We start from the raw sequence: 26,248 nt of genomic DNA on the forward strand, positions 1-26,248 counted from the left end.
CTTATAAAGTCCCGTGATGTTTGAAATAGCCTGGGCTGGAGCCTCTGTGCTTTGCGATCTAGGGTGTGCTCCTGAATTTGGTGTATCTGATGGTTCATCCTAGGGATTTCTGGCTGGGAGCACCTTCATTCCCTCAATCGCCAACAGTAGCCCGGTCAGAAAAAGACTGAGGACTTTTCATTCTTGAAAAGTAAAGGCAGGACAATTAGGAGCATTAACTGGCCGAACTCAAACCTTGTTTATAACCCCAGCCCAGGAGTACAAAGGCTGTTCAGGATTCCCAGTGCAAGGACCCTCCTTTGGGAACGGCAGCTCTGAGAATCTCCGGCCTCTCGAAGGTTTCCCTTTGAGAGCTCTGGATGGAGAATTTCCTCAGGTACCCTTGATAGAGTTAGGTAATTGTCTTTATTCTGTCGGCGGGGCTCGGGGAAGAGACAATGGCTTGGAGCTGTGTTTCCAGACCATTCTCTTAGCAGTATTGTCTTACACCGAGTGAACAAGGGAAGTGAATCCACGACTAAATTCTTTTTTCCGGATGGGGAGATGAGCCCTGAGAGGCATTCTCTGCTCTGTAGGCTCGGAAGACAAAGGCTGCAAGAATTTTACTCAGAATGTGTATCACAGCAGCTGTGGACCCATCATGGAAGTTAAACTGGCCAGAAGCGCAGGACAGAGACAGGCAGCGACCACCTGGGAGGCCCTACCACCACAAGCGGCCAAGTTGAAGCGCTTTCAGTGAGGCACGGTAAAGAGGAAGTGGAGCGTAGAGACATGGAGAGAGAGATCCGACCTTGGGCTCGGCTTCCCCAAGGAAGCCAACAACATAACTTCTGGATTTCTTTGACACGGTTTTAAAACTTTTAACAATCTCTACTGTGGCGCTCCTGTCTAAACTAGAGAAAACAGAGTAGTCTCCACGAACCTTAATGAGATCATAAACAGAGACCCACTCGTACACTTGCCTACCCAGCAGGTAGTATTTTTATCTAGTTGTGCTTAAGGGTCATAATTACTAATGTTATTTTGCTATATGTTACGGTCATGTTATGATATGATATCCCTTTCTGTAACTCTGAAATATAAGAAAAAATTTTACGTATAAAGCTTTGCGTTGACACCTCTCTCCATCCAGTTAAAAGAAAAACGCATTTAGTATTTTAAAGACCTGAAATGTTAATGTTAAATTATACTAAACACTGTTGTGCTAGAATATGTTTTAGGAAAATAGAAAACTACAGGGCTGTTTTTTTTTTGTTTTGTTTTGTTCCTGATTTACTACATCGCAGAAAAATACTAAACTTAAGTTCAACAGAGACAGAATCTATTCTAATCACTTATAAAACCAATTTTAGAAGCAGAAAGAAATAGGTCTCAGGTCCTGGGGAAGCTGAGAGAAAGCAGCTCAGAATTCAGCCCGTCCCCAGACTGTGAAAGCTGAGAGAAGGCCTGCTTCAGACAGGAATTCCAAGGCCAGTGTGCACAGAAGAGCAAGGCCTTGTCTCAAACAAGAAGGGCCAAGACAGAGAAACGTTTTTAGCTTTCTGGGTGTGGGGACTTCTGTGTCTTGTTGAACTTGTACTTATGACTTGTTTAGATAACGAAAATGAAAGGAGAAGAAAACTACTATTCAAATGACCCGATTGCTTGAAAGGCACCGTCAAGCCTGAACCAGAGTTTCATCCCTGGGACCCACAAGGTAAAAGGGAAGTACCGACTTTTACAAGTTGTCCTCTGACAACTTCACACACACACATACACACACACACACACACACACCACAACACACTCAGTCAACAAATAAATAAATTAGAAAAGACAAGAGCCCTGTGTGTGTAAGGGGACCAACTTTGGGAATCTACAAACACCACAATTTAATAGTTATCTCCCAAGGGAATAATTATCAATAATTAATAATAGCTATCAATAACTAAATATTAGTAATTAATAATTATTAGCTAGCGGCTTTTTTTGCCTATATGATTGCCTGAAAAGGTTATTTCAGTCAACACTTCAAAATAGTAAATATTGGTAAGAATTCTTTTAGAAGAACTAGAATTTTTATAAGTACTTTGAAAAAAATATCATGATTTTATTTAACAAAAAAAGTTTGGGGCAGGCGAGATGGATCAGCAGTTAAGAGCACTTGCTTGCTGTTCTTGCAGAGGATTGGGGTTCAATTTCTAGCACCACATTGTAGCTCACAACCATCTGCAATCCCACTATCAGAGGATCCAACAGACATGCACATGGTGTACTAACATACATGTAGCCAAAATAGTCATACAAATAAAGCAAAATGAGTAGTCTAAAATAGTTTTTTTTAATTAAACATAATAAACCATTCTACCTATTCTCTGTACTCGGACATTTTCCAGGGAGAAAACAAAACCTTATGTTATACAATAACTTGTATGGATGTTGGCAGCCGCTTTGTAAACTGGAAATAATCCACACAGCCACCAACAGGTGAACAGAGAGAAACATTGTGATGTAGATCTGTCAGAACAAGACAACTGTCAAGAACAAACGAGAAATCAACTAGTGACACAAATATCAAATAATTCTGGAAGAAGCCAGACAAAAGAATAGACTCTTGTATGAGTCTGTCTATATAGAATTCACAAAAGATACACTGATCTGTAGTGACAGAAAGCCGGTGAGTGTTTTCCAGGGGACAGAAGGAGCATCCGGAGTAGAAGGAATTGTTGGGGTGAAAACTATTAATTATTTAGAGTTTGGGGCTGGTCTTACAGACATGCTCATATAGTATACTTAATACATCCATGTATACTTAAATACATCCATGGTATATTAATTATTGCGGTTCCAAAAGGTAAACCCATCCCAGTACCCACACCGGGCAGCTCACAAACACTTGTAGCTTCAGGTCCAAAGGACCTGACACACCATTCTGGCCTTTGCAGGCACAAGCAAAGAGTTTAAGGTAGCCTGGGTGTAACTCCATTTTGAAATAAAGAGCCATCTTGACTGGGAGCTGAATTCAGGTACCAGGAAACATCACAGAATGTGCACTCAGCAGAAAACAAAGTTAACTCTCCTAGAAACAGCCTCCAGGAAATATCACAGAATACATACTTCATAGAAAATAGAGACAATTTCCCTGGCAATAATCAATTAGAATTGGTTGGGAATCGGCTGGGAAAGTTCTCCCCAATGTTTCAGATATAATTTAGAAGAATAGCAATTGTGATCATATGCCTCAGGCAATTGTGCCTCAGAGAAGATCACCTTGCCTCTCTAACTTTTACCTAATCCTATAATGTCAAGTTATGTGCCTCCCCCCGTTTGCTGCCATGGAAACCCCCTGCTCACAGACTTTCCCTTTAAAAACCCTGCTCACTCGGAGCTTGAGGTCCTACTTCTCTACTGCTGTGTCAGTGAGACTTGGGTCCTGGGTTCGATCACTCTCGTAATAAAGCCCTCTTGCTATTGCATCGTCTCCTGGTGGTCTCTGAGGATCCCGTGAACCTGGCATTACACAAGTACACATGGCGGGGGGAGGAAAGGGACACACACACACACACAAAGAACTCCTTTTTAATTTAATTTTTAATTGGCTTTTCAAGACAGGGTTTATCTGTATAGACCTGGCTGTCCTAGAACTCGCTCTGTAGACAAAACTGGCCTCAGACTCAGCCTCTGCCTCCTGAGTGCTGTGACCAAGGAGGTGCACCGCCACTGCCAATGAGAAGATGAACTCTGAGAGCACAGGTATGTACATCATCGCTAGGCTTTGGAAAGAATGAAGTGCTTGAACAGAAAGAAAAGCAAGAGATCAAAGTGGGGAGACAGGAACAAGTTAAAAGTTCACCTGAGTGGACCTCCGTCAGCAGGTCGACCCCAGACACAAGAGCGCAGTTGTGCTGAGATCTATCAGGTTTTGTCCTCAGTCCCCTGCTTCCAAAGCATGGTCCACCATCAGCGCCGTGGATACCCAGGAGCGCTGAGACACGCAGCCTGCTGGGTCCACATCAGACAAACTGCAGCAAAATCACCTTTTAAAAGCATGCAGACGACTCATGCATACACTAACAAATGTAAAACTGCTGTCTTGAAGGTAGGCATCTTCATTTATAGATGAGAAAATCGAAACAGGAATAGTACATGTACAGGGGGAAGAAGTTCTGCAAAATCGGGAAATTGCTTATTTTCACTTAAAAATTTTTAGATAGTTTCCATGTTGTTCTGTTACCTGTAAGCTGGCTGGCGTCCCTTCTCTCAGGGAAAGGCAAGGAATGCCATTTCCAGTGTTGGTAGTCCCAGGCCATTGAATGCCAAAGACTGATGGGCTAGGTTGCCAGGCTCAGAAACATGTACCCCCAACCTCTGAAAACTAAAAACATAAGCCTTGTGGCTCTAGAAGTTTGAGGCTAGGAGCTCTGGGTACTCATGGTGAAGCCGAGTACCCAGCTTCTGGGTTTTGATTGTCAAAGGCCACACACTTAGCATCTAATGAAATGCTTGGTTTGCAGCAGCAGCAATAGCCACAACCCCCAGCAGCCAGTGTTAGGGTTCTAAGCCTATGGTATGGGGAGCCTTAGTTTTTTAAGGCTTGCCAGCTACCTGGAACTCTCTTCCAGTGACCAGGGCTCCCAATCCCTCATCTTCAGCTTCCTCCATCCTTTGTCATCTCTGCCTGTTGCTCTCTGGGATTCTTTAGCTATCTCCTCGCTACAGCTGTACCACCACTACCGCTGTCTGCTCTTCATAGCCGTCTGGGTTGGTTGCTTGTCACCTTGACACAAGCTGGAGTTATTTGAGAAGAGGAGCAAACCTCGATAGAGAAAATGCTACCCCAGACTGCCTGCAGCAAGTGTGTAGGTCTTTTTCCTGATGGAGGAGAGATGTGGTTGGGCTCAGTCCAGGCCTAGGTAGGCAGTGCCGCTAGGGCAGGTGGCAGAATACAAACACACCTTTAATCCAGGACACAGAGGCAAACAGATCTGAGTTCAAGACCAGCCTCATACAGAGCAAGTTGTAGGTAAAGAAAAGCTTAGATCGAGGCATGGTGGCACACGCCTTTAATCCCAAACAATTAAGGTAAAGTTAGTTTGTAGAAGGAAGCACCCATATTTGAAAGTGATGTCTAGTGGAGTGGCAGAAAGGGTGACAAATCAGAGATTTGCAGAATAGGATATGCACAACTCTCAGGAGAAGAGAGGGGAGAGGGAAGCTACCTAAGGGGCAATACGGAGTGAGAAGAGCAGTTTTGCCAAGACGGTTAATAGACAGGTTGCCGAGAGAGAACTCAGGTGAAGACTGAATGAGCCAGAGAAGAAGGAGCCAGGAGATTAGAGTGGATTGCTTGAGTTAGTTTGAGGCCAAACAGGGCAAATCGGCCTAGAGAAAAGCCAGATTGATTAAGTTAGCTGAGAGAGGAGTTTGAGCCAGAACAGCTGAGTTGAATCAGCAGCCCAGAGCTCAGTAAGAACAGGAAAGGGTGAGCTTACTAAGCAGTAAGACTCAGAGGCTGAAAACAATTTAGGCTTAGGTTAGACTGTATGGAGGCTAGAAGCTTCCAGGACTAGGCCTAGGTTAGCCAACAGATGCAGTAAGCCTCCCAGATGACAACTGAACCAGGGAATAAAAGTTCCTTTTACAATCTAGGACAGGTGTGGTTTGCAAATGAAGGATAGTATTTATAGCAATCATAGCACAGCTTCCAGTTGCATCAATCACAGGACTCACCTGGGGAAATAAAAACAAATTGTGGCTCTCATATTGCACTAATCATTGCCTCCTTACTGAATTTCCTAAGTTCTTTCCCTCCAGTCTGGAGTGAGAAAGGCTACAGTGTTACCTACAGTTTACTAAGGTTTCTAACCCCTGGCTTGCTTCCTACTGGCATAGATTATCTGAAATAGCCACAACTGGAGCAAAGCCTTCCAAAACAAAAGTTACATCTTTGGCAGCTGCTGTCATTGGAGTGGTTCCTGTGAGTGCTCTCTGAGCAATTCTAAAGTGTCCAAAACAGCTGGGAACCCTGAGGGTAATCCAGCCAGTTGCCAGAGAAGCTGAGCTAGTCAGCACACAGGTTTTTGTCCCAAGCAGCCAGGTATAAGGCAGAGAGCTGACAACTGTCAGCTGACGAAGGAAACCAGGTGCGCTGGCCACCTTGGATGTTAAATTGACTGCATCTGGAATTAACTAAAACCCAAGTGAGTGAGTCCATTTGTGAGGGACTTTTCCTTACTTAAATCATTTAAGTCACTGTTTGATGTGGACTTTTTCTAAGACAGGGTTTCTCTGTGCAGTCTTGGCTGCCCTAGATGTAGCTCTGTAGACAAGGCTGTCCTCAAACTCAAAGATCTGCCTGCCTCTGCCTCCTGAGTACTGGGATTAAAGGGGTGCACCACCACTGCCGGGCTTAATCTGGATCTTTTGAGGTGGGGCGATCCACCTTTAATCTGTGCCACACCTTCCATTGGTGGCCTTTATAAAGGACATGGAAAAGGAAACTTGTTCTCTCTTCCTGCTTGCTTGTACTCTTGCTGGCAAGTCTGTTTCTTCATTGGCATTAAAGCCTACTTCCTCAGAATTCTGGTGCATGCTGAAGAAGAGATATCCCACCTTGGGGACTGACTAACTGGCTCCTCCATTGGTAGACAGTCACGGATGGGCAAGCTGGACCAGAGCCTGTCTATATAGTCATTCTCCAAGTTCTGTTCCTCTGGAGAACCCTGACCAATACACCAGGCAACAATTTGTCTCTTTATAGGAAAATTTATATATCAGAGGGTGCTTATAACAAAGAACTATTGCCCTGCCTTTAATTCATCCCAGCACTTGGGAGGCAGAGGCAGGCAGCAGAACTCTGTGAGCCCAAAGCCAATGTGGTCTTCACAGTGAGTTGTAGGCAAGCCAGGGCTACCTAGTGAGATCTGGTCTCAAACACACGCGCACACACCAGCAAAAACAATAAAAATAACTTGTTAGCATTCTTGTTTTGTTTTGGGGGCCATTGCTGGTGATGGTGGAGGTGGTTTGTGGGAGGTTTCTTGTTTTTGGTTTTCTGAGACAGGGTCTCACGATGTAGCCTTGGTGGTCCCTGAACTGACGATGTGGATCAGGCTGACCTCAAATTCACAAAAAAATCTAGCTGCCTCTGCCTCCCAAGGACTGGGATTAAGAGTGTGGGCCATTATTTCCTACTTGTTAACATTCTTAACAGCCCAGTAACCTTAAAGAGTTCACCTCTGTACCATTTATATATAGAACTGGGTTCTAATGAACAATGATTTTAGACTTTTCTCCACACCGTGTCTTACTGTCAGACATAATAATGCTCCCCCATTCCCAGCAAATATGTCTGCCCTCATCTCTGGAACCTGTGAATTTGTTATCTTTAGGACATAAGGGAAGGCCCTGATATAATTAAGGTTGAGAAGTTTGCACTGCGATTGCTGGGGATGACTTAAGCAAATATATTTTAGTTCCATGAACCCTTAAAAGACAAGATGGCTTAGTGGTTAAGAGCACCGGCTTCTTTTCCAGAGGACCCAGGTTGATTCCCAGCACTCACACCATGTTGGCTCACAACCATCTGTAACTCCAGTTCCAGGAGGTCTGCTGTCCTCTTCCAATCTCCGCCAGCACCAGACTCGCAACTGGTATGCATACATACATGCAGGCAAAACATTCATAGACATAAAATAAATACGTCTAAATTGTTTGTAATCAGGGAACTATTTTGTGACTATGGTTAGTAGGGAAACACTGTTACAGAAGCATAACCGGAGAGATGCAGTAGACAACGTTAAGACAAAGAAGCCATGAGTCAAGAAATGAAGGCAGACTGGAGGAGGCAGGAAAGTCAAGAACAGATTCCCCTAAGCCTCCAGAGAGCATCGCCGCCCCACCAAAACCTTGGTTTGGGCTCCATGAACTTGTGCTAGACTTCCGGTCTACAGAAGTAGGACAGACTGTTTAGAGTGAATGAGTTTTTAGAAATTCATTGCAGCCACAACAGAAAGCTAAGCCGGCTCTCCTTTCCAGGAGCATGCAGAATAGGACCGTTACCAAGAACTTAGTGCAGAGTAAATGTTTGCCTTTCCAAAGTGTAGTTTGCCTTTTGACCAAGCAGGCTCTGGCTCCGCAGGGCATTTGGGGTATACTCTTTGGGAAGCAGTGAATCACCTGTTTCGTGCTTGAAGGGGGTTAGGATTTTTTTGTTAGAATCTTGGGTCCTCCCCTCCTCCCACCACTCTCACCTGAGCTGGGTCAGCCCTGGTGATGTGCCAGACTTGAGGTTTACAGTGTTAATAGGGGCCCGAGAGTTATAAGATGGGACCTCTAGACCAGGACAGAAGTGTCCATAGCTTGGCCGTTTTTTCTTCTTAGCCTGTACCAAATACTTCTACAATCTGCTCCGACTTGTTCATCTAATGTCAGTGCCCACAGCGATCATTCAGTTACTAGGTTCTCCTACTGCTAGGCACTGGGGAAATTTTTCCCCAAAGGAGCTCCGGAACTGTAGTTTGTAGACCTGAAAATAGGTTGCGATGCAGACAACTAAATCTATTGGGAGAGAGAAAGGAGCAGCCAGCTGAGGAGCTTTGAACCAAAGGGAGGAATGTGAACTTTCCCCTTTGGACTGTGATGAGGCTGGCAGAGATGCAGAGGCAGGGTTTTTTTGTTTTGTTTTGTTTTAAGACAGGGTTTTTCTATATAGCCCTAGCTGTCCTGGAACTCACTGTGTAGACCAGGCTGGCCTCAAGCTCTCAGACAGCTATCTGCCTCTGCCTCTGCCTCCTAAATTACTGGGATTAAAGGTGTGTGCCACCATGTCTGTCTGACACAGGGTTTCTTGTTTGCTTTGTTTTTCATCAATGTTGGTTCTTGAGACTTTTCTTCTTTGTGTGGGGATGTGGGAGTCGGAACCGGGGCCCCAAGAGCACTAGCTCTACCACTGAGATACATCCCCACACTCCTCTAATTATAAAACTCACAGCCATAAGAAAATTTCAGACAGTTTAGATATTAAGATCACATGCTATTCTACCTTCTAAGATACCCATGGCTAGCCCACAGGTATATTTATGCCTGGACTTTATCTACTCATACAAAGATATGTGTGTGGATATGCATTAACAAAAATCTAATCCTTTCGAATATATTGTCCTGCTTGAGCCACCTGAGTGGGATCATGGGCTTCCACACCACCCGGTTTATACCATGCTTTTTATCCAGTCCCTCATTAGGGGCATTTCCAGTTTTTCCTTATTTTAGCCCATCCTATGTAGCATGAAGCTGTCTTCCAGAGACTTTGTAGCAAGTTATACTCCCCGCTCCCTAAACTAGGAGACGTACTTATCTCCCTGCACCTTTCCCTGGGATTGTTACTGCTATTGAAAATTGTCTTACTTTCTTCAGTCTTTAAAGATGACTGAGTTGAGCACCTTATGTATACACTTTACATTTCTGTTTGTGAATTCCCTATCTGTGGTACTATTGGCCAAAATCCTTGGCTACTGGAAATGGACACTGGTGTGTGTGTGTGTGTGTGTGTGTGTGTGAGAGAGAGAGAGAGAGAGAGAGAGAGAGAGAGAGAGAGAGAGAGATAGGGTCTCATGTCGAATAGACTGGCTTTAACTGATCTTCTAGCTTTCACCTTCTGAGTTCTGGGTTACAGGTGGACATGCCACATTTGGCTCAAGTAATTTTTTGTTTTTTGACATAGGGTCTCACTATGTGACCCTGGCTGGTCTAGAACTTGCTATGAAGATCAAGCTGACCTCAAATTCAGAGACCCACCTGTCTCTCTATGCTGGGATTAAAGGGAAGTGCCACCACCCAGCAAGACACTGTGATATATATATAAACAAAAAGAGTTTATTTAGAGAATATTTAAAATGATAAGAGACAGGAGTGCTTTCACATTCTGTATTTTAAAGACACACTTGTTCTTTGTATATTACCCACATGTGCGAGCACACACACACACACACACACACACACACACACACTGTTAGTAGATTGTTTGTTCTGAGCTAACCACCCCTGAAAGTCCAGATGCCCTAAACTCAACATTTTAAAATGTCCCAAACAGCCACAGGATAAGGAAAGAGTTCAAGGGATGACAGCAAGACAGGCATAGACATCCCAAGCCTCAGAAATGCTGCCAGCTCTATGACCAGGGGCAAGATCAAGCTCCATGCCCCCACCCACCTCCCTGTGGACTCTGCTGCCTAGAGATAAGAGACATGGCGGTTTTTAAGGTGTTAACCTACAGCCTTCTCAGACTGCTGATTCTGAAAAAAGCCTGACTTATTCAAGCCCTGCCTCTGCTCACTGACCTCTGGTATCAGGGATCAAGAGCCTCAGTCTACTGGGAGGGTTCTGGGACTCCCCAGTAAGTCCTGATCAGTGCCTGGACTTGGAGTCTCTGGAGTTCTGATCTCCCTTGGGGACTTTCTTTTCCTATATTCCCTGACCCTTGACACACATTTTCTCTTGACCAGTTCAATCATTGCGCTTTCTAGTTTGGTTCCTGGGATGACTCATCTGGCTTCTGGTTTAAAAGCCCTATCTGTTCTGTTCTCATTCCTCGGTTATGGCCTGTGTAGCCTCTGATGCAAAAATCCCTTTCTGGAGGGGCATAGGAGAAGAAGAGGGAGGGAGAGTGGGATTGCGAGGGGATGAGGGAGGGGGCTATAGCTGGGATACAAAGTGAATAAACTATAATTAATAAAAATAAAAATTAAAATAAAAACTTAAAAGCTCTGTTAGAATGGATGGTGCAGCCTCCACTGTTGGGGACAGTCCCTTGAGGCAGGTTCTGGCAAGCTGAACTGACCATCATGCTTATGCTTCTATTAAAACAAAAATAGCTCCTTCCATCCTCCCAGCGCTTCGGGGGACCAGATCCCTTTTTTGTTCCACACTCAGGAAATTTGGGGTTAACATAAAAGACATGTTTGTCTCTCTCCCTCTCCCCCGCCTCACCTATGTATGTGTGCTCAAATGTGTGCATGCAGGAGTATGCATACACATGAGCACACTACGTGCTGAGGCTGTGGTGAGAAATCTCTGTGGATCTCTCTCCACCTCGTTTATCCAGGGAGATCTCATGTTGAGCCTGGAATGAACGCATCAGTTCCAGCTAAGACCAACCACTGAAGTGTGGTAAACTCTGGCAAACCTGACGCGGGGACCCACTGCCACCTCTGCCTCCCAGATTCTGGGATTACAAGCAGCTGCCCTGACCGCCAGGTTTCTATGTGGGGCGTAGGGCCCTGGGCCTCCCACTTGCACAAGTCCTTTACCCACTGAGCCATCTCCTCTGACTTTCTGGCTCCGTTTTCCTTCTGCCTTCTTGCTTACACAAGCCAGTTCACTGTCTAAGGTTACTGGAAATTCTGTTATCTTGGCTAACTCTTGATGAAATGTAACATTTTATGTATCTCAGGCTTTTGTGAAACAAAGAAAAAATATGAGTCTATTTAAAAAAAAAAAAAATCCAAGCAACACTGAAGTTTGCCTAAAGCTTGCAACATATAGAACTTTATAGCCTAACAATTCCCAGGCAGATAATCACAATGTTATAGTGTGTCGTACATGTCCTTAGATTCAATTCTATTCTCTGTCTCTGTTTCTCTGTGTGTGTGTCTCTCTCTCTGTGTATGTGGGGGGTGGTGAGTTTCTGAGAGCACCGCAGCCAGCAGAGTAACAATTGGGTGAGGCAAGAAGGTGGTTGGTTCAACACAACTGAGTAGCTGGTGTCAGTTTAAACTTCAGGAGTCTGGCCTTGTGTAGCTTGTTTTAGGCATATGTAAGCATAAATTGTTGAAAATTTACTTGGTGATAAATAAGTCAATCCCATGTGCACAATAAAGCTTAAGTCATGACTACATTGTCATACTCAAGATAAGGGTCTCGGGGAGGAACCAGTGTGATGTGATTATATATATATACACATACATATACATATATACACATATATACAACATATAATATATACATATGTGTGTATGTAGATACATATGCTTAGCTTTCTGCTGTTTGTCAGCTTCTTAACTATTTAATAAATCAAGTCTTAACAAAGTCAGAGTTTATTTAATTATCTGTTGGTGCTAAAGTCCACTCGATAAACTTTGTACAATCTCCTAACAAGCTGTCTGAATCTTTTGTCACCCACAGCTTTGGTCCTTGTTAACGATACTTCTAAGACTGGGTTGTGAGCTGACATTCTGCAGAAGTCTAACTCCTAACAAAGAGCTTGAACTGTGCTTTTGGAGAGACTTGGCCACCACCCACAGGAAAGAACAGACTAGGGCAGGGAGGCTTAGCCTAAGGGCCACTCCTTTTACACCTCCTAACGATTTAACATTAGCCATAAAGAATTGTTTGCTGTGGGTCTTTTGTTTGTTTTCGATAACTCGTTGACATCTGTCACTCACCCTCCACCGGATGAAGTGTAGAGTCAGATCAAGCCAGTAACAGGGAACAATTCAGGTCAAAGCGCCAGATAATTAATGATGTCTTCAGAGAATATTGTTGGGAGATCAAGGCGGGAATTGTCAGAATCAGACAAACTCAGTCTGGACTTGATGGTTTTCTGCTCAGAATCCCAGCTCATGGGAAGCCTAAGCCAAAAGATGGCAAATTTGAGGTCTGCTGCACTACGCACAGAGACCTTATCTCAAAGTCAATGACACCAGTGGAATCCCTTGCAGCAGCCCCCCCCCAAAGCAGCGATGCCTAAGGTTATGGAGAAATGACCCTCACACATGCTTATCCAATATGAACTAAATGCCTTCCAGCCTTCGATCCTGCTTGCACCTGCCTCTACTTATCTCACACCCAGAGATGTTTCAGAGCCATTCAGACCATGTCACAACTGTTTTGGTGTGCTCTGAATGGTGTGCCCTGATGCGCAGGGCCGTGTGCTGGAGAACCCCCTCACAGGTAATAAACACTGCTGACGATCAGCTGAGCGCACGTTTCCAATAATACAGAGTCACAGACATAAGTGACCAAGGAAGGAGAAGGACCCACGGGGCACTTGCATTTCCTGTATTCTAAAGACCCAGCTGTACTTCCCATTATAACGAGGTCTGTGTACATACATGTTCTTGCTAGGCTGCACCTACACACCTCTAACAGTTTGTTCTGAGCTAACCACTCGCCGGCCCAAATGCTCCTGGAGGGGTACAAGGTTGGTGCCAGGCAAAAAGCGACTATCCACTCACATTTCAGACAGTTCCTGAGCCCAACGTCCACAGGGGCTGGAGCTGACCACCCGACCAGAAGGAGACACAGCTCTATCATCCCCAGTGGCCTCTGGTCCTCCCCACCCACCACCCCATCCACTTTCTCCCTGTGTGCTCTGCTAGCTGGGGATGAGACAGAAGTAACACCTTTATATTGCTGTCATAAAGTGGCTTGACCGAGGCAACTTGGAAAACATTTAGTTGGGCTTATGGTTTTAGAGGGTTAGAGTCCCTGATGGCGGTGTGGAGGCCCCAAGGCAGGAATAACCGAAAGCTCGCGTCTCACACTGCAAGCAAGAGGCACAGAGCCACTGGGAACGGCACAGGTCTGCTGAAAGCTCAGAGCCTGTCCTCAGCGACCTTTGTGGGCCTCTCTGTGACCTTCTAAGCCAGCAGGGAGACAAGCTGTGGGAGGCAAGACGGTAGTTCAGTCCGGCAGGACTCAGCGGCAGGTGTTGGTTCAAACTTTGGGTGTCTGACCCTAAATTGTTTATTTTAGGCATATTTAAGCACAGCACGATTTCGTGAAAACAATTCTGATGTTTCATCAATCCTGCATGCTCAACAAAGCATACCTAAACCTCCTCGAGGAACAAGGTAAGCTAACTACCCGTCAGACATGACTGCGTCAAAACTCTTTGTAAAACACACAAAGAAGATAGGTTCTGAGAGAAACAAATGTATGGCCAGGGTCTGGGAAAACCTCCAGCCACACAGACACTGCGAGGGTCACCAGGCCAGTAAGCACATCTGCTCCAGCCTTCTGGGCAAAGAACAGGTTTTGTATTCCTTCCCGTGAAGAAGCAACCCGGCCAAAGACCAGCTTTGACAGGCAGCGTAAACTAAGATGGGGCATAGACTCGGCAATCCATCACTCAGCAGACTTGTCTCTAGGGGAACAAACTTGATCCTGTGGAGCCGGTGAAATCCGTGGGGTGGGAGCTGGGGAGGTGGCCCTGACGGTAAAGTGCTTGCTGCTAAGGGATGAGGTACCGAGTTCAGATCACCAGCACCTACATCAGAGCTGGGCACCGCAGCCTAAATAACAGTCTCCGAAGACCGTGAATTACCTGGGGGAAACTTTGCGATAGGAGTTCCAGGCCAGCATACATGATGTGAGTGTTTAAGGAGGCCGAGGCAAGGGGAAGGCAACATACACATCACCACCCATGCTTTGTGAAAATAATCCTTACCTACAGGGTCAATCAAGTAGTGACTGGTCCGAGGCTGGACAGAGAGTTGTCAGGCAGCTCTGTGCCAGGGTGTGGTCCCATCAGCATCTTACAGTATGGTGAGTTTCTCTTCCTTCCACTCCTCCTCCTGCCCCACTCCCCCTCCAATAGCTTGCTTTGAGACTCACTGTGTAGCCCAGACCTGGAGCTCACTACACAACCTCAGCTTGCCTCAGGCTGGAGACTTACTGCGTCAGCCTCCTAAGTGCTGGAAGTGTAGCTCCGGTGATGAGACACTTGGCTGGAATGGATAAAGCCCCGGTCTTAACTCCTAGACCACACACACAGTAACAAATAACGTAAAATACAATATAGTTAATAATCATAGTGAATTCTGACAGTGCGGTGGCTACAAAGTGGGGGAAACGCTGTGAAGACCAGTGAACTCACATGAGGAACACACATACTAGAGCCGGGAAGGAGCCTGTCTGAGATGTCTTGGATAAGGTGAGGCTCAAGCTGTGCTCACTTGTTCCATTAGGGTGAGGCGGTTAAGTAAAGCGTAGGAAGTCATATTCCAGTTCAAACCACTCTCTCTGTAACTTGATTTTGTTTGTAAGCCACAGAGCGCAGCAAATCTCTCCTGTTAGGATAGTTTCAATATCCTTGGAAAGAAAGAGTGGGCGGGCAGTGGGCGTGGCTTCTGAATGTACAGGGCTGCGCATCAATGACAGCTGGGTGAGGGAGCTAGCTGCTGCAACTCGGTGGGGTTCAAGCATCCTCAGGTGCACCTTCCCTGACGCAGCCTTCCCAGGACGCATCCAGAACTTTCCTCTCTCATTAGGTTGGTGTAAGACCTAGGCATCCAATGGAAACAAAGTTCTTAACGGAATTCCTAGCCCCCCCCCACCTTTTTTTTTTTTTTTCTGTGTAGCCTTGACTGTCCTAGACTCATTTGTAGACCAGGCTGTCCTCAAACTCACAAGAGATCTGCCTGCTTCTGCCTCCCCTAGTGCTGGGATTACAGGTGTGTGCCACCAAGCCTCACTTTTTCTAAACTTTTCTTAAAGGATTCTTTTTTTAAGCACTTGCCACCAAATGTCAGCCCTCAATAAATTTTACTCATAGACTTGAATGGCTAAATATACAGTTTATTTCTCTTTCCCAATCGAGAGAGATTCTATTTGGTTTGCTTTTATTTTTTGATCTTTGGAGACAAGCCCCACTTGGAATTCACTATGTAGCCCAGATTGGCCTTAAGCCCAAGTCATTCTTCCTTTCTCAGCCTCCCAAGTACTGGGATTACAGGTGTGGCCTATACTCAATTAAGAGTTTTCTGGTTTGTCTGTTCTTGTTTTGTTGTTGTTTGAGACAGTCTTGTGAAGTCCAGGCGGGCCTCGATTTTTCTAGGTAGCTGAGGCTGCCCTTGAACTCCTGACCCTCCTCCCCTCTCTACCTCTCAAGGGCTGGAATCACTGGCCCGTGCTACCACACCTGACTAAGGGTTTTCTTTATTAGAGTTCTTATACTTCTACACCACCTCAGCAGCGAAGCATGCTGGCCCTTTAACAGGTGAGCAGGAGGCAGAGATGAGCCTTCAAAAGGTAGGAGAAGCAAGCAGGCCCTGGCCCAGGCTACCACAGCTCACCTGTGGGAAGGACTGCAGCAGTCAGGTAGTGGGTGTTGGCAGCAGGGTGTCACTGTGCTCAGAAAGTGGCTTAGCCAGATGCCTCACTTCTGTCCCTTCTTGCAACTCAGCTGGTAGGATTGGGAGTGGGGGAGTTAGGCTGCCCTCACTTTCTGAGGCCTGGGATCAATAATCCTCCGCCCACCGTGCTGGAAGGAGACCTCGGATGTTTTAGGGACCACCCATCCTTACTGGCTGAGGGAGAGAACGCCTCTGGGTTTCTCCTTTGTCCCAGGTTTCCCTTCCAGAGGCTTCTCAATCAGTGGAGGACACAACTGACAAGGAAGCCCACTAGGCTGCCAAGATGAAATGCCTTGAAGGTATTGCCAAGCGGGCTGGGGTGTTTACCTAAAACGTCCAGAGGTAACACAGGCAAGGGGTAGGCATCAGCATGGTTAAGAAACCAGGCTCCCATACTGTGAAAGCTCTTCCACTGGCTGCCGAGGTAGATTTTTCTGGCCTTTTATTTTCCTCACCCCTGTGGGAAAACAATAATGCTCCCGACCTCTCTGTAGGGCTGATCAGCAGACAGGGTGAAGGATCCAGCACACGGGGCTAAGCTACACTGATTGGGACACCTGAGACTAGTCCATCTAAGGAGGCAACAGAAGGGCTTGTTTTCTGGAGGAGCAGGTAGAGAGAGAAACCTGCGGTATCCATTCAGACCACTGAAATGACATGTGCAGAGTGACGGGGTTTAGTAGTTGCCAGGCACCGCTGTGGGTCGTTTGGGAGTGTCCTGAGGCAGCAGGGCTAAGAACAGTAGTTAAAAATGGTTCTAGAGATGGCTTCTGAACAGAGTTTCTGTTGAGTGTCAGCCTGTGTGGAGAAGAGTTCTCACACGAGTGTCTCCATCTTCTTCCCCAGGTCTGCACCTACATCAGAGACCAAGCAAGTTCTCTGTTCCGTTGGCTCCTAAAGAAGGCTTAGTGTCTCCCTTCCAACTGGAGGAAGGGGAAGAGAAGGAGAATGAAGAGGAAGATGAGGCTCCAGAAGTGGAGGAGGAAGAGAAGAACCTTGGGGACCCAGCCATACTGCATGCCATCCAAAACGCCCAAGTACCATGGCAGGTAGGGCTAGAGACAGCAGGCCCGAACTTAGACGCTCACCGACTCCCTCAGTGCCTCTCTCTCACCTCTGCTTCTTCGTTAAGATCCATTCTGAATTGACATGGTTTATTCCAGGCATGATGCTGAGTGAGGGCTTTCTCCTCTCCTCTCTCTTTCTGTCTTCCAGGTTAACTTTCTGCAGCTGTCCTTTGCCTAAGATCAGCTCCTAATCAAGGTGTGGTGGCACACACCTGCAGTCCTAGCTCTAAGGCTCCTGAGGTAGAAACAGAAGGGTCATGACTTGCCAGCCAGTCTGTGTCACATAGAGTGACCCGTTCATAGACAGACAGGAGGGGCAGACAGGATGGACGGGACAGGACAGGACAGAACAAAGAACAGACAGGCAAAACAGAACAGACAGATGGACAGACAGACAGGACTGACAACAGGGCAGGGTAGACAAACAGAACAGATAGACAGACAGAACATGGCAGGCAGACAGATTGACAGACAGCATAGACAGACCGACAGCCAGGACAGACTGGACAGAACAGGACAAGACAAGACAGACACACACCCTCCGAAGCCAAACAAACAACAGAATTCCACAAGGCTGGGGAGATGGCTTAGTTGGTAAAGCCCTTGCCTTGTGAATGTGAGGACCTGAGTTCAGGTCCCCAGAACAAGTGTAAAGCACTGGATCCAGCAGTGTATGTCTGTAATCTCAGCCACTGCAAGATGGGAAGTAGGGACAAGAGGGTCTTTAGACACAAGGCCTGCTCATCCAGCCAGGAACGTTCCAAGCCAATGAGAAAAAGGTGGAAAGAGCCCTATAGACCAACATCAGAGGTTATCTTTTAACCTCCATGGGCATGCCATGTACAGGCATGTAGCTACACATACACGTGGATACAATATCCCAGCAGGGTCCTGTGTCTCCCATAGATAGTAGCCCTACTATTGGTGAGTCACCTTTATCTTAGCTCTTGTGTCTTGGGAGGCCGGTTCTAGGATTTCTCCCTTAAGTTCACATGACCAGTGGAGAAAGACAAGGACTTTCCGGTGTAAGTGAGGTGACCTCCTGCAACCTACTCCTAAAATGTCAGTCATCTTCTCAGGAGGAAGGGTCCTGTCCTGTTGGACCTTGAGGATGAAGGGGAATGCCAGGCTGTTAGGTCCTAGCTGTTGAAATGATTGGCTTTGCTGCTCCAGCCTTGTTCCCATGGAAACAAAAGGAGGAGACAGTGTGGGGGTCCTCTGGAATCTGCTGGGGTTTGTTTTGTTTTCTGTTCCAGAGAGGCCTGCACAGTTCCTCTGGCGCCCTGGGGACGTCACAAGCCTCCCTGAATTTCCTGTGGCAGGTGAGTCTGCGTTAGTCTCCATCCTGTGGGGAGGTGACCGAGTGATGCGAAACATCCCATTCCCGGAGGTATAGAGTGTCCCTGGTTTCTGTTATGTCGTCTACTCTCCTCCTTGCCCTAGAGACGAAGAACCCTCAATGAGGCATTTTTGGGGTGGGCAGCCACATCATGTAGAAGGGCTCGGTAAACGACAGGTTGTACAGAAGAGTCCTAATAAGTGCTACTGGAACTGTCACTCGTACCACAAGGAACAAACTAGATCCCTGCTCCGACATCATCAACCATCTCGGTGGATGATCTGCACTGAACTCGGGGCAGGAAAGATACCTGCCATCCGTGAATTACATGATCACGTGAAAACTGGAGACCAGGAAACCCCTGCAGGGAGGGCTATGCACTAATTAAGCTCTGCTGAGGGCTTGAGTGAGGAGGAAAAAGGCCAGGGGAGCCTGCCCTCACTGGCAGAGGACAGAACACGAAAGCATGAGGAGTGTTCAAAAGCGCGTCCTCCCCGCCCCCAGACAGTTAGGGCCTGAAAAAAGAGCCTCCTAGGAGGTGCCAAACTGTCAACCAAGGCCAGAAGCACAGCTGCTGCTCCGAGGGCTCCCCAACAAAGCACAGGAAATTACCTGAGCTGGGGAAGCGCTCTCTCCTTTCCCCCTTGTCCTCTGGACTGTCTATCGCCAATTCCTTTTCAGCTTGGGTTTCCAAGAACCAGCTCTCCAGCCCGTCACTTTGGACCTCAACAGCCTTCGCCAGATCCTTTTCTGTTCTACGGACCACAGACCCCATGGCCCCCTAAACTCAGGTACCGGTGCCAGGCCACTTTACCAAGGCAAGCTGAGGCCTCTTACAGCTCACAAGACATGGTGGCCATGTCTATCGCCTTTCACCAGCTGCCACAGGGGCCAGGAAAAACACTTAAGAGAGATTCACTAACAAAAATCTGAAGCATAGTCCAGTCTCTGCTCCCTCACAGATGAAGAGACAGAGTCCGGAGGAAATTAAAGTAGGGAGGTCGGCTATCCTGATAGAACTGAGACTAGAACTCAGAACTGCTAACAACCGAGCCAAAAGATTGCCCAGTGTGCCTAGACTGCCTGCAGACAGACTACAGGAAAAACCTATCTTGGGATGGGGAAGTGAGGACTGCCATGTTTTCTGCTTTTTCATTTGGGGGAGGCACGCAGATGCATAGGGCTGCCTTAGCTGTTTCCTGGTGCTTGCCAGAGCAGAATGGACGGGAGGGTTGGGGTGCAGAGCAGAAGTTTGCCACTCAGCTGGTTTCCCTTTAAGCCTTCCCAGTCATCTGACCCAGCTCCACCCTCAGCACCATCAGAGCCTACTGCGGCAGCGGAGTCAAAAAGCTCAAAAAGCGAGGTAAAGCTTAGATGAGAAGCAGGGCTGAGGGGAACCAGCCTGTACGCATCGGGGGTACTTCCTCGTGACTAACCCTCTTTCCCAAACCACGGCATATGCCTTACTCCACCACGCTGCCCAACACGGCACCTTTTCCAGTCTTTCCAAGAACACTCCATTGCCTGTTCACCTCTCCTTGGGAAGTCATTATGGCAGGGCTGGCCTAAAGGGATGTTTCTGCTGGCTTGAAGTCTCCTAGCCCAGAAGCCCTGGTCTCAGAAGCCAGACCCGTATGCTAACCTCATGACCCGGAAAGAGAAGGACTGGGTGATAAAACTGCAGATGGTTCAGCTGCAGAGTGAGAAGCCCTGCCTGGATGACTATTACTACCAGGTGAGCTCTGGGCACCTAGTCCCAGCTTTGACCGTGGCCTGATGAGTTGAGACTCCTGGGCCTTCTCTGAGTCTCTCTTCAACTCCTAGAGGCCCCATCTGTTTAGGTGCTGGCACAGTTACTCCAAGACGGAATCCATCTTTCTAAAGTTAGTGTCTCAAGCTTCTTCCCCGCTAGTCTCCTATACTTTGGTCCATTGGGTTGTATCCTGTTTTCCAAATACCCAAGGTTTGTCTCCATCCTCTGAGAGGTTTCCCTACCTACCCTGGGAATGTGGGCGCGTCCGTCTCCGTACACTCTTTTGAGCCTCAGAAATGCCTTATAGGCGCCTACACACGTTCCTTGTTCCCTGGACTCACAGGAGTACTATCAGAAGCTAGAGAAGAGGCAGGCAGACAGAGAGCTGCTTGGACAGAGAAACAGGGCCGAGTCTTCCAAGCTGGTCCCCCCTTACATCCAGAAGGCAGAAGTGTATAAGCCAGGTATGGCCAGGCTGCTGGCTGGGGCTGGAAACCTAGGAGTGGGGTAGGGGGTTTGTGTACAGCGGAGGGTGTGCCTCCCTGGCTCTCTTTTTGCAGTGGTACGAATTGAGGGTTCCCTGGGCCAGGTAGCCGTGTCAACATGTTTTAGCCCTCGGCGAGCTATTGATGCTGTATCTCACGGAACTCAAGAGCAGGTAGGAGTGTGTGATCATCCCAGAATTTCTTTTTCTAGAACACGTTCATGCTCGGGTTTAAATTGTCATGTAAGAGTGAGGGAGCAGTGTGCTCAGACTTTGGCTCTAGCCTTTTCCAGCTGCACTGACGGTGTGGCTGATGGCCGGGGCCTCTCTGTACCCAGGATACAGGAGCTGCAAGTGGCCAGAGGCTTCGAGTGTTGTTCCAGATTGAGAAGGTCAGAGAAGCTCACTGAGAGGTGCTCTTGATTAAGTTTTTAAGGAGACAATATTGTTCAGCTAACAACCCCCCTCCACTGTGGAATTCCCAGATGTTCCTTCAGTTACTAAAGATAGAGGAGAGCCAGAAGGATGGCTTTGCCTACCACCACCACTTGGGGGAACAGAGCAACCAGGTTGAGAAGCTCTTCCAGGCCTTAAAGACCCAGGAGCAGAACAACCCCGAGTGAGTATGAGAGAGTCCCACCTCACCTCAGAAGAGGAGGGTCAGCAGGCGTTGGTTTTGCTGCTGGCATAAAGCCTTCTTTCCAGGCATAATTCTCAAAACACTCTCCTCTGTTCATTGCAGGGAGACAGCAGATAACCTTCTGCAGGTGATGTCTGTGAGGAAAGGGAAGATTCTGGTGGCTCGGCTGCTCCCCTTCTTACCCCGTGAACAAGCTGTTAGCCTTCTCCTGTATATCATCTACCATCTGCCCCTCCTGATCCGGAGGGACGCGGCTGACCAGGTGCTGTGGCAAAGGGGATGGTCTTGATGGGTTTGGAGTCCCTCCCTTTCTAGAGATGCTAGTGAGATGTAGAGTAGGGGTGTTCTTGCCCACCCCTCAAATAAGGAAGTTACAGAGCAAACAACCCTGGGGACAGCAGATCATCTTCAGGTATGAGGAGCAAAGGTAAACAGATGAACGGCTGTACAGGTATGGGTAGGCCTTGAGTTTGAGAGGAGATGAGGGTCCCCTAATGAGGGGTGAGTCTCACATCTACTTCCTGTAGAAAGCCACTGTAGAATAGGTCAGTGCTCTAGGACCCTATTAGGAATAGAGTTATGATCAGTGTTAAGCCTGGCAAGGAACCTGACCAGGAAGATGCCTAAAGCTGGTTAGACAGGGAAGGGACTGGAGACAAAGCATGAGGAGATGGAGTTACAATGGTTGGGAGAGATACTGACTGAGCTTCGTGCAGGTTCTCCACATGCTGTTCAGACCTCTGGGGAAATATATCAGGCACTTGACCTTCCATCAGCTTCTCCATGGACTACAAGGTCTGCTGCTGCTGGCACCTGACTCCTCAGAGCGGCCAGTCTCTGTGGTACTTCAGAATCAGGTAATATATTGGGATGCTTTTCCTTCCACAGATGGCTTTTTGTTTGATTTTCTTGAGACAGGGTCTCACATAGTTTAGGCTGGCCTAGAAAGCTCCACGTAACCTCAAAGGTAACCTTGAACTGATCATTTTTTTTGGAGGGGTGGGGGGTGGAGACAGGGCTTCTCCGTATAGCCTCAGCTGTCCTGAAATTCATGCTGTATAGACCAGGCTGATCTCAAACTCACAGAGACCCGCCTGCCTCTACCTCCTTGAGTGCTGGGATTACAGACGTGCCCAGCTGGGATTACAGATGTGCCATCACGCCAGGCCTCCCGTAGATGATTCCTAAATGGCATCACTAGAAAGAAACACTCAAGAGAATGGGCTCATTTCTACACAAATCTCATCCTCGGTAGCACTTCTCAGTGTCTAAGGAGAACTGGACAGGATGTTCTCCTACTACCGGGGAGGCTGAGGCAGAGGGATCATGAGTTCGAGGTCAGTTTAAGCTTCGTGGCAAGCGATAGGCCACTCTAAACCTGTCTCAGAAACAGACAAAATCCTCCCTGTGAGCACAGGGTCGTCTGAAGAGAGCTTATTAAACACGAGGTCCTTGTGTTTCCTCCTTCTCTCCCTTTCCTTTCCCCACCTCTCTCCCTCCCCCTTTCTTTCCACACTGCCTGGCACTGTGGCTCGTGAACACGTGGTGGTTGTGGTGAAGGCCGTGGAGGAAATGGCATGCCCTACAGGACTCCTCGCCTCCCGGCATTTAGGAAGGAGAAGTACACGTCTCGGCTGGGGGTGAGGAGGGGGTGGTTCAGCTGGGAGAGTGCTTGTGGGGTGTGCATGAAGTCCTGGGTTTGACATCCACCCAAATTGAGTATGGTGGTTCGAACTAGTAAGGGAAAGTAGAAACCGGTAGCAGAATTTCAAGGTCACCTTTGTCGTTATGGTGAATTCAGGTAGTAGCCCGCACTACCTGAGACATGCATCAGGGGGAAAAAGACATCTTTTTTCCAATGGACTCCCACATAAAAAGTCTCCACACTTAGCCGGGCGGAGGTGGGACACACCTTTAATCCCAGCACCCTGGAGGCAGAGGCAGGTGGATCTTTGTGAGTTCAAGGGCAGCCTGGATCCCACCTGTTTAAAATATTAGGCTCTCTTACTAAAGGAAAGACAGTCTTTTTTTTTCTTTGCTGAGCATCCAAACAAGGCTTTTGTACACTAAGCATCCCCCATACTGTTTCATTGCTCTCCACTGAAGCCTACAACAGCAAGTTTTTAGGTCTGCAACTCCGGATTTGACAGACTCTGTCAATCTCGAGGGGATTCTCTTGGGCGCTCTAATTGTATATCTCTGCTTAAAGTAGTACTTTTGAAAGTATGGCCCACAGACTACCTGCAATATCAGTCCAGGCTCTGTGCCTCATCTACTGACTGATTTCTTCTATTTGGTCAGCTCTCAGAAAAACTTGTGGGAAGTTCAGAGCAGTAATCCCTTTGGGTATGTCCGAGATCTTTGTCCAGCTGTAAAATCTGACAGGTCTTGTGGCATTATTGATCTCCATCTGTGCATGCAAGCCTCTCCTTCCGTTGGAGAGAGACAGCGAAGCCAGATAAGCACGAACGCCTTGGTGAACTCATTTTGTTTTGAACTGCCCATCCCTCGCAGTTTGGGATATCTCTGCTTTATGCCCTGCTGAGTCATGGAGAGCAGCTGGTATCCCTGGATTCGTCCCTCCAATCCAACAGTGACTGGGCAGCTTGGTAAGATCATAAAGGCCTTGTCAATACATCCCAATACCCCTGGGTGTGTAGGGTGAGCCCGAAGAAAGAGTTCCCGAACAACATAGTCAAGAACCAGGGAGGATGCTGGGCAAGAAAGAACTAGCAGGACTGTATCTTCTCCCTGCCCTACAGGGTGTCCGAGAATGTTGGTTTCCCACAAGGGACAGGTCATAGTAATTAAAGTAGACACATTTAGAGCCAAACAGACCTGTCTATTGCAATGTAACTTTGAGACATTTCACTTCTTAGTCTGTTTCTTTACCTGGGAGTGGCATATTAGCTCCTTAGAGTTAAGATCAAACTGTAAGGAGGATGGATAGGCATGATCAAGTATATATCAAATGTACAGGTGTTACCTGTCAATTGCCGTCTGGGGCGGGATCAGTGGCTGCAGTGGTGGAAGAATAATACAGGCTTCCACCTGGATATCAGTTTCCTGCATAAAGGCTCTGCTGGGCTTGTGTTTTCTGTCCCTTAGGACAGACTTGGTGATTCTGATTGGCTGGGAGATAGCTCAGCTGCCCCCAGCATCCCTGGCAGAACCTCTGGCCTTCCCCAGGAACCTGCTCCTCCTGTTCTGCCACCACATGGACAAACAATTGGTTCAGCAGCTGGAAGCCAGAATGGAGTAAGTGCCTACAGAGGTAAAGTCACAGCCCCTTGTCAGGCCCAGCCCAGGTCCGCACACCAGATCTCCTACAGGCTGCGATGGTGAAAAAATCATGTGCTTTGTAATATGGTAATACATGCCTTTGATCTCAGCACTCAGGGTCAAGGGTGAGTTCCAGGCCAGCCTGGTCTACATAGCAAGTTCCAAGCCAGCCAGGCCTACATAGTGAGATATGAGACTCTGTCTCAAAAAATAAAAATAAATAAAAATAAAAGTTCTAGGACCAGTGTGGACTCACATGATGGAATGAGACAAGTGGCTCCTGAAAGTTGTCCTGTGACTTCCAAATGTTCACCATGGAGTAAGTGTGTGTGTGTGTGTGTGTGTGTGTGTGTGTAAATGATGTAATTTAAAAAAATTAAAAAGTCACTCCAGACACTCAGGTATTCACCGAGTAACCCCCAGTCTGGACTTATTAGGGTCCTGTGACTGCTCAGCCAAACCTTTGCATTTTTTCCTAATGTTTGGTCGTTTGCAGGTGCTATTTCAGAGCTGTAATTTGAAAAGCTGAATAACTAGTTCATTCAAAAAATAGTTCAGAGATTATCCCAGAATATAAAATAAATAAGAGAGCATCCGTGTCCTCAGAGTTTAACAGCTGTTAGAAAGAGCCAAGCGTGAATTAAAACATATTTATGAGATGGAATTGTGCTTGCAGCTAACTCTTGTTCTTTGTAGGCTTGCCTGTATCTACTGATCGATTACTTCTGGAACTTACATGTGAGAAGCTGAAATATCTACAGTGATACAGTTGAAGACATTTCCTGTATGCCATTATATCGGAGGACCCTACCACAAACACCGTCATATCCTTTCTCAAAATCTAAGTGATTTGCCTAAACTTAAGGCAGGACCACTTCAGGTGCAATTAAAGAAATATCAAATGTTATGTCGAAACTTGTTTGTAAGTTTGGAATTACAATGAAGGCCATTTTGTGGCTATGTCAAGAATATCCTTCCTTATAAGAGACAAGGCCTTGTGTTTAATAAAAGTCTGACCCGGGACGTTGCTTCAGTATTGCCAGACTTTATGGAAACCATATTGTGCTCAGCTAAGGCTGAGGGATTTCGAGATAAGCATCTTCCTTGGCATAGGAAATACCTGGTTGCATTTTTGTCAAATGAAGCCCTGCATTCATCACGGAACACTGGAGTGCCTTCTGTGAGCCAGGCTGGGTTTCAGGCAAGAGGATTACAGTGGTGCACAAGTCTGTTACTTCTAGGTTTACATAGAGGTTGGGCAGGAATTGACATAAACTATCAGTTAGTCATAAATACAATGGGGAAACATGTCATGATTTCAGAGTGACCGGAGTAGAGAAAGGCTTCAGACTGGATGAGCCAGGAAGGCATGTTAACAGAGGTTGCAGTTAAGCCGAAATGGTCAGATTGTGGAGGTGGCTCTGTTATGAAGGCACTGATAACTAGGTGTGACAGCGTACTCCTGCGTTCCTAGTACCTGGAAGGCTGGTAAAGGAGGGTCAGGCATCCACCAGGGAGCCTTTATCAAATAAATAACTTGACAAGGTACTGTTTGATTTTCCCCAAATGCC

At 47.1% G+C, this 26,248-nt stretch overlaps 1 protein-coding gene across 1 annotated transcript; it reads left to right on the forward strand.

Annotated features, from left to right (window-relative positions):
* The first annotated feature begins 13 nt into the window (after window positions 1–13).
* On the forward strand, window positions 14–25,700 carry Patl2 (PAT1 homolog 2). Its single transcript, XM_060371499.1, has 24 exons — window positions 14–973; window positions 1,595–1,696; window positions 2,376–2,656; window positions 3,588–3,732; window positions 13,732–13,829; window positions 14,432–14,523; window positions 14,806–14,911; window positions 15,923–15,976; window positions 16,327–16,411; window positions 16,959–17,161; window positions 18,436–18,501; window positions 19,200–19,309; window positions 19,798–19,881; window positions 20,112–20,253; window positions 20,360–20,401; window positions 20,615–20,735; window positions 20,832–20,929; window positions 21,094–21,147; window positions 21,241–21,374; window positions 21,498–21,657; window positions 22,112–22,252; window positions 23,910–24,004; window positions 24,504–24,653; window positions 25,374–25,700. Exons 9-24 carry the CDS (start codon window positions 16,396–16,398, stop codon window positions 25,390–25,392), a joined length of 1,635 nt encoding a protein of 544 aa, XP_060227482.1. The 5' UTR covers window positions 14–973; window positions 1,595–1,696; window positions 2,376–2,656; window positions 3,588–3,732; window positions 13,732–13,829; window positions 14,432–14,523; window positions 14,806–14,911; window positions 15,923–15,976; window positions 16,327–16,395; the 3' UTR covers window positions 25,393–25,700.
* Window positions 25,701–26,248: the final 548 nt, after the last annotated feature.

Source organism: Meriones unguiculatus, chromosome 18 (genome assembly GCF_030254825.1).
Source record: "Meriones unguiculatus strain TT.TT164.6M chromosome 18, Bangor_MerUng_6.1, whole genome shotgun sequence".
In the NCBI taxonomy this organism is placed as follows: domain Eukaryota; kingdom Metazoa; phylum Chordata; class Mammalia; order Rodentia; family Muridae; genus Meriones; species Meriones unguiculatus.